Source organism: Lissotriton helveticus, chromosome 5_1 (assembly GCF_964261635.1).
Source record: "Lissotriton helveticus chromosome 5_1, aLisHel1.1, whole genome shotgun sequence".
NCBI classification, from domain to species: Eukaryota; Metazoa; Chordata; class Amphibia; order Caudata; family Salamandridae; genus Lissotriton; species Lissotriton helveticus.
The window spans coordinates 130,520,031-130,534,732 of NC_136065.1; the positions used below are offsets into that span (position 1 = coordinate 130,520,031).

The 14,702-nt window shown below is 44.9% G+C and overlaps 1 protein-coding gene across 3 annotated transcripts in view; it reads left to right on the top strand.

The window, feature by feature from the left end:
* PHF19 (PHD finger protein 19) overlaps positions 1-14,702 on the top strand; it is a 262,877-nt gene that overhangs the window by 224,997 nt on the left and 23,178 nt on the right. For all 3 annotated transcript variants that reach the window (XM_078641878.1, XM_078641879.1, XM_078641877.1), the window contains 2 exons: positions 3,536-3,706; positions 10,672-10,759. In XM_078641878.1, coding sequence (XP_078498004.1) covers positions 3,536-3,706; positions 10,672-10,759 — 259 coding nt within the window. The remainder of the gene's footprint in view (positions 1-3,535; positions 3,707-10,671; positions 10,760-14,702) is intronic.

Sequence of the window (14,702 nt, forward strand, 5' to 3'; positions counted from 1 at the left end):
ACATCTTCTCAAACCTAAGTGCCGGAGCAATGGAACCAGCCAACGTTTCCGCGGGGATTTATAAAAAGCGCAGAAAAAGGTTACATGCAGTGTTGACTGGCGAGTAAGACCGTCACAGGGGCAGTTTGCTAATTCTCGTGACCAGTCTAAGGGCACCGGCAGTGAGACAAGGCGATAGAATACATCAAACCGAAATCTGGTTAAAACATATCTCTCATGGTTTGACAGAAAAAAAGACAAATAAGGTTGAATGCCATAAGAACTTTGGACCATCGTTAGATGAACATTTGACTTTTTGACTAGTTCAGAACACAGGCGAAGATCGCTTAAGTGATCAGCACATAGCTTTTTCAATGATTTTCTAGATATGCCCAATTGAGATTCAGGGTCGGTGAAATATGCAGGGTGGTTCAAATCTGTCAAAAATTTTGATACATATAACAACCAAGGAATATTTTTCCAGTGGGACAAAGTGAGACAGTCAGATATTAATGACCTAGTTAGGTGACATTGCTCCTGGGTCCATATGCGGTGCCATAGTAGAATCGGCCGGTATCTGATGATGTCAGTCAGATACTCCCAACCGAGTTCCACATGGGCACCGTAAGTAGGAGCACTACGGGGGAGGGCTAATATGTATTTCAAAAAGTAGTTTTCTATGGTTTGTAGCTCGTCTGCAGACACATAGCCCCAGACTCCAGCCCCGTATGTAGCCACGCTCATGCATTTAGCTTGGTAGATCTTCAGAAGCACAGTAGGAGCGGGCTTACCCAGTTTCCTAGAGAACGAAGTCAGTGCTGATGTTGTGCGTTGAAACTGCAGTTTTTTGCTGGATATGGCAGGTTTCCAGGACAGATGATTATCAATAAGAATACCTAAATAGGGGTAGGTATTAGCAGTTTCTAATCTGGTCTTCTGAATAAAGAGAGATTTACATTTTTGGGCTCTCTTCCCAATGTTCATGACAAAAGTCTTGGACTTATTGACTTTGAGACCAAGAGAAGACATAAAGTCACAGTATTTTTCTAGTTGGATCTGAAGTTGATTGGGTGTCCTAGCTAGGATGACTGAATCGTCTGCATACAGTAATGCAGGGATAGGGCGGGTGCTTATGCAGGGGAGATCTTTACTGTCAACCAGCATCGCTTGCTCCAGTCCATTAGTATAGATGTTAAATAGGAATGGAGCAAGGACGCATCCCTGCCTTACGCCTTTTTCGATGTTAAAAGATTCAGTAAGCTCCCCTTTGGTGCCGTATCTCACACAAGCTTTTGCGTCCGAGTATAGCTCTCGGAGAAAATTCAGCAGTGCAGGATCTATACCCAGGTTTTTCAGGATCGCCCATAACTTGAGATGAATTACCCAATCAAATGCGGAACTCAGGTCCACGTAAACTAGATGAAGTTTACCGCCTTTGGCCCCAGCGTATTTGCCTATAAGTAAAGTCAGGTTTAAGGCCTGCTCCACTGTGCCTAGGCCCTCTTGAAACCCAAACTGTAAATCAGTTAGGATCTTATTCTCTGTGGCCCAGTCCCTTAATCGCTCCAGGATAAGTCTGCCGGCAACCTTGCCTAGGGAATCCAAAAGGGAGATGGGCCTGTAGCAGGCTGGGTTATCCCGATCTCCCTTTTTGAAAATGGGCAAGAGCACAGAGGTAGACCAAGAGTCAATAAGGCCAATCTGAGTAACTGCAGACATGACCTGTGTGACAATTGGAGACCAAAGATCTATATTGTTCACAAATATATCTAAGGGTACCCCGTCTGGGCCGGGCGCCTTACCGGTCTTTGAGGCAGTCAGTGCTGTGATTACCTCCACTAGATCGAAGTGGAGGTCAATAGGGAAAATGTTATTGCTAGTGGGAGCTTCCGCATCTGAACTGGGAGCCTCGGTTGTCGGGGGGTTGTCCCCGAAAATCTGCGAGTAATGTGCTACCCATTTATCGGCGGGTACTGCCACATCTAAATGCTGTGTCGCAGTTTCGTCAGCTAAGAAAGGGGCCTTAACTGTTTTCCAAAACATGGTGGAGTCTTTGGTCAGGGTGCTAGTCACAGTAACTAGCCACTGTGACAGTGGGTTCAGTTGTTGGTATTTTAAACTTTAATTCTTATTTTTTTGTTTATCTTTTATTTTTACAAATTAAGCACTGTAGGAGCACCTGAGTCCTGTCCCTATTGAGATAATGGTCTCGGGAAGGGCTAAGTGCAGGCAATGTGAACTAATAAGCAGAATATATTGTCTTCAGGGCCCAGAAGAGTTTAAGTGTAAGGATTGACAGCCATGCCCCGATGGTAATCAGGGGCATGGTTGTCAATGAGGCAGCCCGGTGCAATGGCATCAGAGACGGGCCACCGGTCTCTGCACAATCCAATCTTAGCTTCGAATAAAGGTGTCAATAAAACATTTCTGTTTATTGATAAGTCATAGACGAGGCAGTACACAAACGCTTCATATAGACACTGCTGCAGGTATGCAGGGGTAACTAAGCAGGACACAGTTTCTACTCACAGAGCATATAATTGCAAGTCTGCTATTGGAATGGTTACAAAAATATGTCTGACTCATGCTCACACTCAACTCCGCACCCTTGGGGTATCACAGACTTTACAAAGGATGCTGGATTTTAGGAGTCCTCTTGTTGTGCTTTTCACCTGTGATTGTGCTATGATCCCAAGCCTTTGGCGTGGTACTGGCCAGCATTCTGGCCATGCCTTGTACACACCACGAGCTCCTCTCTGCTCGAGCCAGACTGACACCACCAGCAGGTGGGAGGCCAGTGACCTGGACCAAATAGCTGAATTCCTAGGAGCCTGTTTTGTCAGATATATGTTTGTTTATTCTACCAGTAGTGACAAGCATTTTTGAGCAGGCAGAATACTGGTGCATTTCTGTAAGAAGTTTACTGTGACAGGCACTAATCAAAATAAATGCCATCCTTTTTACCACCATGGCTTAAATAATTAGCAGAGTAATTAATAATAATTAGTGTGCGGATTTTCAGCGCTCCAGGTAAAAAAAATAAAAATTGCATCCGGGGGAGCTCACCATATACCTAAAAAGAAAAGTACATTTTCTAAGAGTATTCCACAATTCCCTGTCACCAACAGGTAATGACCTACATCTGCTGACTTACCCACCTTATGAAAGCACAAATCCTGCAGCAGTGGAAGCCTAGGGCCTCATGCTGGCAATGCAGTGCATCTCTACTAATGCAATCCTATGACACCTTGTGGAAAGCATTCTATAGCTTTTGTACAGAAAAGAAAGTTTCCCTCAAACTTATGTGCACCACTCACTACCTGCAGCCACTTAATAATGGTTCCCCCAGGATCAAGGCACAAACAGAAGGGAGACGAAGCTTTCACTTAAGTTCCCTATTTCTGTAAAACAATTTCAATCAAATGCCCACAAAAATGGGAGTCTGAAGCAAACTACTGCCTAGCTTGTGTTTGTAATATGCCTTATTCTCAAGTGAAATTGGCACACTTTAAGACTATTTTTTCCCTTGACTGTGATGCTTTGGTTTTTCTCCCAGATTCCTTTGTGGTAAGGAAATAAAAAAGAAGAAATGCATCTTCCGCCTCAGAATTCGGGTGCCACCGAACCCTCCAAGCAAGCTTCTACCTGACAAAATGATTGGTCCGATGGAGAATGGGTCCAGCGAGCTGAAAAAGAAAGGGCGAGCCAGGTGCCTACACAAAAACAGGTACGCAAACAAAATACAGAGGCTATATGACAGTAAAATTAGCAGTTTGCAATACCATGCATGCCCTAGGCTGGGTCGAATCACTACAAAAAGAAAAGGGAGGAATGCTTGAATTAATCTTGAACTACTCGTAATTGCCACAAGTGCCCTTTCAGCACTCCCTGCTCTCACCGCCATGTCAGAAGAGGATCAGATATATGCAGACCAGCCTTGACCTCTCTCAGAAAGGGACTGGCAAGCCCAGAGCTGGTAGACAGTGCCCCCTCTAACCTGGAATGCAAGCATCCCCAAATGTTCCTTCCTTAAATAGGCTTCTTGGGTAAGTCTCTGTGGCATAGAACAACCCGGGCGCCACATCAGCCAACCCGGGCGCCACATCAGCCAACCCGGGCGCCACATCAACCAACCCGGGCGCCACATCAGCCATACCCTTTCCACCTAGGGTGATTGACGTAGAAAGGCAACTGATGGAGCCAACACTTGCATGAATCTGAATCTGCTTTCTCTGCATTACTCCTTTCTTTTTGATGGGGGCGTAGAGCTGTGTTTGGAGCACACGTCACCAAAGCAGCATGTTAGCAATCTGTTTTTTCAATGTACATCGAATCGAGCACGTCATAGATGAGTTTGAGCTGCGTTCAGACTAAATCTCCATGCTCTTCAGATATGATGAGTATTTTTAAAGCACTTAATATGTGAAACTCGATTCATAATAGACTCTGTTGGGTCACAGAGAAGCACAGACTCTGCTGTTAAAAAATAAACATTGGCAAAGCCAATAGGTCTCAGTTTTAAAAGGTCATGGTTTGCCAATACTTTTTGGCAGTGGCATGTAAATGCATGCATTAAGACGCATGTATAGACACAGTCCCAAACTTTGAATGGGTTTGCAATTAAAAGAAACCTGTTCCAAGATTGCTGCCGATGCAGAAGCATGTTTTGTCGTGCATGTGCACATGTTGGTCATGTTGTGTGCTGCAATGTCTGTGCCATGAAGTAAGCATGCATCGTAAAGCACCACAGCCATTGCTAATTTACCATCCTTTCATAACAGACTGCCATGTGAGAATGATAAGCTGAAATGTGAAAAAAAGAAAATTAAAGGTGCTCATGAAACGCAAGAAAGGAAGCAGATGGTCCCTAAGCACGTTGCAGCTGCTGGGCCCACCAAAGCAAAAGTTAGAAGTTAACACAGGCAGCGGGATGGAAAACAGTCTGAAGAACATTATAGAGTAGGGGAGGAAAAAGCAAGTCAGGAGATCAAAAGAAAAAATCGGATGGGGGTAAGGAAACATGTGCACTCCCATGGAGCGCTGAATATTCAAATAATATCAAACGGAATACATTTACATGTGCAAGTTTTCTGGCTGTGATGTTTAACACCGTTCTGGCTGAGGGGGTCACTCTAGGCAGCTGGAGGAGTTTAATCATTAATCCAATCTTTAAAGGAGTTTTGGCCTCGTTGCCGAACTGCTATTGTCTAATTGCACTTCTGAACATAGATCTCAAATACTTCTCCTCATTACTGCTCCAAGATCTGAGGACATGGGCCACACCGTTGTTTCTGTGTTTTGTTGATTTTAACACCTTGGCTGTGGCGCGAATTCCGCCGCGGTGCTGGACATTCCATTCTTGGGCGTGGTTCAGACAGCCCCCGGCCATCGTGCGTACACACCCACCATGGCTCATGACGCCCGGCCGTCATGAGCACGGAAGGGGTTAAAGCAGCGTGCAATTGTGTCCCGTAGAACAAACTGTGGGAAAAGCTTCATCGCTGGGGAATCTCGCCCAACCTTTTGAGGGCTCTCAGGCTGCTGTACACAAAAACATGGGTCGAGATCAAGGTTGGAGACAGTATCCATCTATTGAAAGATGTGAAGACATTGATTGGTCTTAAACATGGGTGCATTCTTGCACCTCTTTTATTCAATTTGTATTTCTCAGACCTGTCTCCTGCCTTGGATGAGGTGATCTCCCACGCCACCAGCCTTAGCGGCCTCCCGCTATCAATTGTCCTATATGCAGACAACCTGTTGCTTCTCAGTTACGCCAGGCTGATAAACTGCTTAGCTGTATATGCAGCCGACAATCAGTTCGAACTCAACCTGAAGAAAGCAAGGTTATGTCGCTAAATCGGCGCATTTCTAAGAAGAGCAGGTGGCTCGATAACAGAACAACAATAGATGGGACATCCAGCTAGGTTTACCTTGGGGTTAAGCTAGACTCAAGAGTCTTGTTCGCCCCACAGAAAGAAGCCATTAAAGCAAACACTCACCAGGCCATTCATAAAATTCTGCCATAAACTGAAGAATGCAGCCAAAGAGTCACTTATTATGGCTGGTCTGAAATCAGCCTTCCAAGAGGCATGGGCTACTTGAAAAGATATCTGGAGGAAAGCTTTGAGAAACTTGGTCTGGGTGAGCTCTGGCAGTTGAGCACCAGCAAAGAAGTGTTCAAAAGAATAGTGAACAAAACCATTAGACTACAGCACGGGGAGGAATATAAAGGAGCGGTAGCCAAACGAGAGCTTGAGTGGCTGGTGCTAAACACATATCACGATCTAAAGGCCGGCTACTCTCTCAAAATCAAAAAGAAGTTACTCTCCATGAGACTGGGCGTGCTACCTACCCTAGACTTTAAACTCAAGTGGCAAGGTGGTGGGCAATGGGGGTGATATGACGTGCCATTTATGTCACCAGACAAAGGAAACTCTGCTGCACATCCTCTGCACCTGCCCCAGCTTGGGTCTGCAGCGGAGGGCTCAACTGCGTAATAAATTCAAGGGCTTCTGAATCAGGACTTGCAGGTCAGCAGCACTAGAGTTGCTCAACCCAAGGGACATGATGCTCAATATTCGGCTGCTACAGTTTATGGATATATTAAATATCCAAATCCAAAAAGGACACTTAGGGTTGAAAGTGCCAGAATGAGTTGACAGAGGGGAGGTAAGAGCAAAAGGTTTCATTCCCCCCATTCCATTTAGATGAGGGTTTTGGTCACCGCAGGCTTAATAGCACCCTCCCCTCTGTAGAGTGCTGCATGTCTTGGCCAATGGCGGGTTGCTAGTGGTATCTCAATCCCTATACCGCCTTGCGAGGTTATGTCTACAAGTAGGTGTCAAGAGTAAAGAGGTGTTAATTCCCTACCCTTCTTCAAGAAACTTTAGCCACTGCAGGCTCAACAGTACACTTTTAGTGAAGCTGTGCCGCACACTTAGGCCTAAGGTGGGTTGCTAGGGGCGTGGCATTCCCTACCCCGCCGCATACTAAGGCCTCAGTGGGCTGCTAGGGGCATGTTAATTAATCTCCAACCACGCCCTCCTTGTTGAGTTTGTTGAACAAATGCACATGACTCTTTATGTACAGTGGTCACCTTGCTTCGAATGGACCATGGATGAGTTTTTTAGGTGGGTGTGCCAAAATCGACAATGCGCCTCAGCCAGATTATGATCTTGGGGTCTACATTGCAGAAGGACCACGGCCAAGTGCCAGGCACTTTATGGGTACTACATATGCAGGCCTTCTCCAGCCTTTCTTAGGTAGAATGTGTTTTTTATTATGAAGTGTATTGTTGGCTTATAACCGGATTATTTTATAACGGGAAATGTAATGTTGTTTTTGCATTGCTTTTTTAATCTTGTAAATATGTTAGATGGGCACCTTTGAATATGTTTATGGTTTTAATTAACTATTAAACTATATTAACAACAAATAATTGTAACGCTATCCCAAAACAAAGTTCAGGCAGCGACCCGCTTCGCCAAGTGTCTAGACGAGGTGGCTGACTGGATTTCAAACCACTGCCTCAAGCTAAATGGGAATAAGACGGAGGTACTGGTGGTAGCTAAAACACCTACATCTGGTCATCTGCATGGTGGCCAGAAGTTCTGGGCCAAGTCCCTCACCCAAAATCAGAGGTGATTAATCTCGAAATCTGGTTTCACTCCAAACTGTCATTTGATAATCCGATCCGGAAGGTAGTGGGTAAGTGCTATGGTGCCATGAAAACCCTGAGGAAAGTTATAGATCTATTACCATCCAAAGCCAGGCACAAAACCATAGTACATGCAGTAATCACTTCACAATTAGACTTTGGTAATTTACTGTATTTAGGTGCTTCCAAAAAAGGCCTAGCTAAATTGCAAAGGTTTCAAAACGCTGCGGCGCGCCTGGTTCTCAGCCTTCCAAGGAGAACTAATACAAAGAAAGCCCTGACTACCTTACACTGGCTGCCAGTGGAGAAGAGAGCCATGTTTAAGGCAATGTGCTATTGTCATTGCATCCTCTCACACAAAGGCCCTAGATACCTGCAACCACTACTGACTAAATGTATCCCAGGACGAAATTTGAGATCCATGGACATGGCATTGGTGAATGTCCCAAAAAAATTCAAAGCCCGAATGGGGGCTCACTCTTTCAGGTACTTAGCACCTAAATTTTGGAACACCCTGCCAAGCATCATCAGAACGGAAGCCAGCAAAAGTATCTTCCGCAGACAGCTGAAGACATGGCTGTTCTCAAAAACTGATGAAAGGACAGCGTAAGAGCCACGTAGGAACAGCAGTTTATTCATTTGGATATGTCTCAGCGCGGGGACACACCGTTGGTGTAACCAGGCGCTCTACAAATGAATAAATAAAATAAAGGATACAGCTCATCCAGCCAGAACACTGGGACTAAAATGCTCCTTACCGGGAGAAACTCAAGAACAGGGAGGAAAGCCATCGAACCAAGAGCCGGGAGGTGAGAGAGACTACACAGCTAACCAGCCATGGGCAGGAGACTGATTTAAAGCCCACTGTAAATGTATGTTATATACTGGAATTAATAGTTCTGCCTACAGACTCCTAAGTCTGTCGGTAGCCTAGACCTTATACGCCCTGAAAGTTAAATCTATCCCATCTGGAATTGGTTCCAGGATGCATACTACTCTTTTCCAATTCCTCTGTCCGCATACTGTTGATTCTGCTTACTGTAGCCCCAATTTACAAATAAGGCTAACTATTACCCAAGTTGTGAATGGGACTTTAAATTTGCTGCAGGACTGAAGCAAAACACTCAAATATGAGGTACTGGCTATATTGCAGGTGTACTGCGGTGTAGGTGGGTTAATCTCCTATTTCCAATAACCACTTATCTACGTACTGCAGGTCAAATCTACAAATGACCTGTCTGTCATTTTTCCAATACTTGCTTCAGGCTGAAGGATTAGAGTACGATTGTCTCTGTATCTTGGGGGCCAGTGACCCATCGCCCCCAGAAGACTGTGATGGACGTTGTTTGGTATGCCCAGATCTATCACTAACAACTTCAAAAAGTTACTAATTTTGAAAATGATGGTTGTGGGGTAACACTGTCAGATTTAGTGAGAAATTTGGAGAGTCATGGGCATGTTGCCTGAGTACTAAGAGAGTTCACTATTTTGGCTCATAAGTGGAGAGAGAGTTGTTCATTGTGACTGGTGTAAGAGTGATACAGTTAATGCCAATGTAATCTCTGGTGGACAGAGCCTAATGCAGCCATGACCAGAGATTCTGAAGATGGACAGTGGGAGTTTGATCTGCCAAGAGACATTGGACCCCTCCTCACTCGCTGCCAACCGTCTATAATTCTCTATTTTACACACCTGACGCTACTGTAAAGCTTTACGAAATGGAGAGACACACAATGGTTGGCACTGTGAGTAGTTGGAAAGTACATGGCATGAAGTTGTGAACCACAACTTTCACCCAGAGCCAAGTCACTTTTCTTCAACCTGGACACCAACCTTATGATTAAAGGAACACATTGCCCAAAAAAATGAAAGACGGCCTAGTAGCAGCTCTCTCTTCTAAAGAAAGCGAAACTGTGTCTCCAGAAAGTGACTTCAGAACTTTTGTTCAAGCTTTTGTATTCTTGCTTGTGGTTGGTGTTAACACCCTGCCACATGACATTCCAAACTTCAGACTGGCACCTTTTAAGGGTATTCTTCATGCCACAGCACCTCTCACCCAGGGCCAGAATAAATATAACATCATTCCCATCCTGATGACACTCTGTCTGCTCCCCTTGCCGGACTGCACTATCTGCAAAACTAGATGCATCATTAACAAAGGCTTGACGACTTTCACCCCTTTATCTTATAGACAAGGTCACCATCTCCGGTGGTTCTCAGTACACCTGCAGCCAGGACCACCAGGCAGAAAACCAAGAAAAGTAGAAAAGAAAACTCAAGGTAGCATGCCTTTTCCATCCATGCAGCCAGGATCTGGAACAGCATCCCTATTTCCATCAGGGCTGCTCCAATTCTGCTCCAGTTTAGGAAGCAGTTGAAAACACACCTCTTAAATATCTAGGGTGTCTTTATTTATGTTTTTTTTGCAGCCACAGCGTTTTTCACTTCAATATGGATTTGCCGTGTTTGACAAATAACAGATTTTAACTATGAAAATGTTGTTTCTACCTCAAACTGGCCAAAAGTTACTAAAAACACAGCAACATGTGTTGTAGTTCATTGGGAGGCCTTTCCCAACAGTTGACTTGTTACCCTTCTGTTTCTTATTGCCATAGGTGGCTGCTAAATCAGTATCAATGTGGTGAAACCTATGCCCAGACTCTTTTACCTAGTGTAAAAATGATAAAATAGTGATGTGTGATACTATAACAAAATGTGCCGCATTATTCCACATAAATTGACTTTTCTTTCTGCATTATTAAGCTAACCCTACACATATTTTGGTACTCCCCTGCTGCATAAATCCAGTGGCCCTGACTGTATCACAGTGCAATACTCGTCCACAAAATAGCTACCTCTCCTGCCACTCGTTGACTTTGGTTGTGTTTAATTCTGTACAGCGCTCTGCGCCTTTTGGCCAAGTTCACGCCATAGAAATACCTCATACATACATTACTGCGACTGGAGCTCTCTGGTCGGTGCCATGCCATGCCCTGGTGCTTTATTCTTCTCTTCTTGTTCTTTAATCGCAGTTTACTCCCTCTCGAGTTCCAGCCGCAGAAGCAGCGAGCAGTCAGGAGGAAGAAATCCAAGTTTTTGCTGGAGGACGCCATTCCAAGCGTGAGTAGCTGCTCGCCTCGGCCTTATTCCGCCGAAATGCATTGTGGGACGGGTAACTTTTTATCCCATGCTGAGGGAAAGAAATGTCGGCCAAAAACATGTTATTTGACACAACCATACTAACAACCACTCCTTCACATGTTTCTCAGCAGCAGTGGTGTTACTAGGGTGCAGCCTCACTAGCTGTGAAAATCACGGTGCTGCTAGCACTTACCTTTCACGTTAAAATCACTCAGGCAACAAAAAAACCGAACTAATACTAGGCTATTTAATAAGATTACTTTATCGCTTGGTGCGTTTTAACTCCTTGAACACGGTTCTGGCTTCAAATACCTTTGCCTATAATTTCTACACATGAAAATACAGCATGGCATAAAGGTACGTACTTTTCCAAGCATCTCTACTTGCTTAAGGTTGAAGGATTAGAGTAAGATTGTCTCTGTATCTTGGGGGCCAGTGACCCATCGCCCCCAGAAGACTGTGATGGACGTTGTTTGGTATGCCCAGATCTATCACTAACAACTTCAAAAAGTTACTCATTTTGAAAATGATGGTTGTAGGGTAACACTGTCAGATTTAGTGAGAAATTTGGAGAGTCATGGGCATGTTGCCTGAGTACTAAGAGAGAGAAGGGATCCCGAGAACGATCCTGAGTGACAATGGCCTCCAATTCACATCCGAGAAGTGGTATAAGTACGCAGAAAGAAACGGAATCAAACCCAAACACACTTCAGTGTACCACCCGTCGAGCAACGGACAGGTGGAAAGATTCAATCGTGTCCTCATGGGGTCCATACAAGCCGCCATCATGAAGGGAAAGGACTGGGAAAAAGAAGTCCAGAGTATGATATGGGCGTACAGGATTACCCCCACCTCTACAGGGTACAGCCCCTTCCAAATCTTAAGAGGCAGGCACCCCTTTACGAGGGACAATGTAGTCTGGAGGGAAAAGACTGTCACCAGCAAATGGTCACCTGCTGTAGTCGAGCATAATCTAGAGAAGGCCCAGAAAGTGTATACGGAACATTACAACAGGAGAAGACACGTGAAGGACACAGCCCTCGAAAGAGGGGAGTGGGTGAGAGTCAAGCTGGCAGTACTGAGAAGGAAAGGAGAAAGCAAGTACAGCCCACCCATGCAAGTAGAAGAAGCATATGATAGAGCGGCGTTACTCAGTGACGGAAATGTATGGTCCCAAGACCGCATGGCCAAAATCAACAAGATCCTACAGTGGCTCGTGGAAGGAGAGAAAGACCGACAAGTTCAAGGACCGAGAGGCAGCGAAGGAAGAATGAATGCAGAAAGTGAAAGCCAAGTGGAAGGAGAATCGCACGTTGAGGGAGAAGATCTGGAGGCGCCAGGAGTGGAGGAAGTGCAGGCCGAAAGGGGCATGACACCCAAGAGAAATGAACTGAGTCAGCAGAGAGACAGAATGGCTAGCCCTGCAGAAGATGGTGCCCGAGAAGCCTCTACGCCGGTAAGACGCACACGTGCTGGGAGAATGGTGGTCAGGCCTGCTCATCTCAGAGACTTTGAACTGGGGGAATGTTAAACCCTGTGGATTCACAGCACGCCTTTGTATGTGTATAAAAAGGGGAGATATGTAGTGTTGCGCTCTAGTACTTGCGGTCGCGTGGTGACGCAACACGCAAGGACGTGAGAGCAGGCGGGAATGCGCATGCGCGAAAGGAAAGTGCGCAGTGGCGAGCGACCGGAGCGCGGAAGCAGTAAGACGCTCGGCGCTCTTCTTGCATTGTATTTGTATAAATAAATCGACGATCTCCCACAGATTATAAGCGTCAGTGTCCTCATTAAAAGGGTGAAGACTACAACTTCACAGTCAGTCTCTCTCCTTTTTCAAAATTCTGCGTGGAAATCCTCTTGTGGCCTGTCCAACAGCGCCACCTTCAGTCAATACAGTATCGGCACACGCTAGTTCGGGTAATAACCTCGCCTAACCCAATGTGTGGCGAGGATACTCGAACGAAGTCCCTTCGTATTTCCTAATTGCAAATTGAGCAAGTCTCGTGAGTATTTACCGCATGCAGAGAGGCGCCGCATGCTTTATTTACCCGCACCGAATTTGAAAGTTTTGCATCCGAAGAATTTTTCGTTGACACATTTCAGAAGGTTTGACAGAGAAACCAGTACCAGCTTAGATTCGTTGTTAAGTGCATAGACACATATTTGCCGTAAAGAAAATTCTACTTAAACGCTCTATGTAAAATATATATTTAATATTAGAATATATTGAACCTTTCTTCTGAACGTCTAATACTTTTTAATTTTTGTTTTTTACTTGCGCAGCAAAGCACCAGGCTCACCATAGGGGTATTCGCATGTTTTTGAATACCGAAATCAAAGGGTGTCGGCACTTGGCAGGTAGCCAATCAAGAACTCCAAAAGCTCCCTCCCCGTGCCTGAACTTGGCCGATTAACTGGGAGCATAGGTGGTTGGGCTTACACACAGTGCAGGAAAGTAGGGGGAACCCGCTGGATCCCGGTTCCGGCAGCTATTTGCCCAGAGCAACATGCCGAGTTTGTCCTTATGTAATTTTCTGACACCAGGACATACGCATCACCCGCACATTGCCTGAATTCACTTCTCTGCAGTAGAGTGCAACGAGGGTGCTTTCCTATTTTAAAATCTAGCTGGGAGCAAAGCAAAGGCCTACAATCAAACGACCATCAGCTCTCTTGTATTTCATATTCCAATGCAATGGAAGGAAATAAGGGGGCACAGCTTCTTACCACCTCACAAGTACTTAGGAAAACTATTGGAGGCAGGTTTTTAACTTTGTTCAACTCCTCCCTATGTAAGAGATGTGCTTACCCTGTAAGAAAGCACGATGTATCTGTCTGTATGAGTAATTACAAAAATATTGAATGAAATAGCACCTACTTTTTTAAATTGAATCTTTTTATAGCGCTACTCAGTGTAGGGTGTTAGAGCGCTTTACATCACAGGCACAATAAATCATGCACATGTGCAAATCATTGTACAGGAAATGTTACATAAGACAATGAGGGTTAAAAGGGGTAGGAATCACATATCCATACTTGTAGACATTATGGCCCAGATTTATCAAGGGCTTGCACTGTCCTTGCATTACTCCAGGCGAAGTAAGGCAACTCAAGCCCTTAAGTGATATTTACTATTCCACCCAGAGCCACCTTGCATGGTTCTGCATGGCCCAGTAGATCTGGAGTGAAACTGCGTGGGGAAGACGCTCCATGCATGGAGCGTGGACATTCCCACGCATCCACCCATGGTTTTTGGTGCATTCCCAGATGCCCAGATCAGTAAACGTTCGAATGTGCTAAAATGCTCTGCTGTTCCCAGATGAGGTGTAACGAGGAGAACTATGTGTATTTATCCTAGTTATTTGCTCTTTCTAAAGCACACAGAAAGAGGAAAATGCCCTGTGAATTGTGTTTGTGCAGGAAGATGCTCCTTCGTGCACAAAAACGACCCTGGCTGTAACGCAGGCCCCCTTGCACCACAGCAAAAGGATGCCTGCATTGGACCTTGGCAGCTACAAGTGCACCAGCGCATAGAGAGAGAGAGCAGGAATGCGCCATATGTTAGTAATTATGGCGCTTCTTCTCTCTCCATTTGACACGGCACAGCAAGTTGTCTTGCTGCGTTTCATTGTACCAAATCTTAGTAAATTAGTACATGTTAAAAGTAAATGGCCAGGACAAAAACAGTCACGAAATAAAACTTAACATAGTGATTTTTATTGTCTGTACCAACAGGACTTTAGTACTTTCCAAATGAATTCTTAGAATAACAGATTGCTTAAAAAAAACTATAAGGATCTAAAGCCACGACTTATGGTTTCCACGCAGTTCCTGGATGCTGGTAAATAGCTCACTGTGCTATGTAAGTAGATCTGCAACTTACGAACTGGAAATAACAAAATGATCCCAGTGTCAAAAG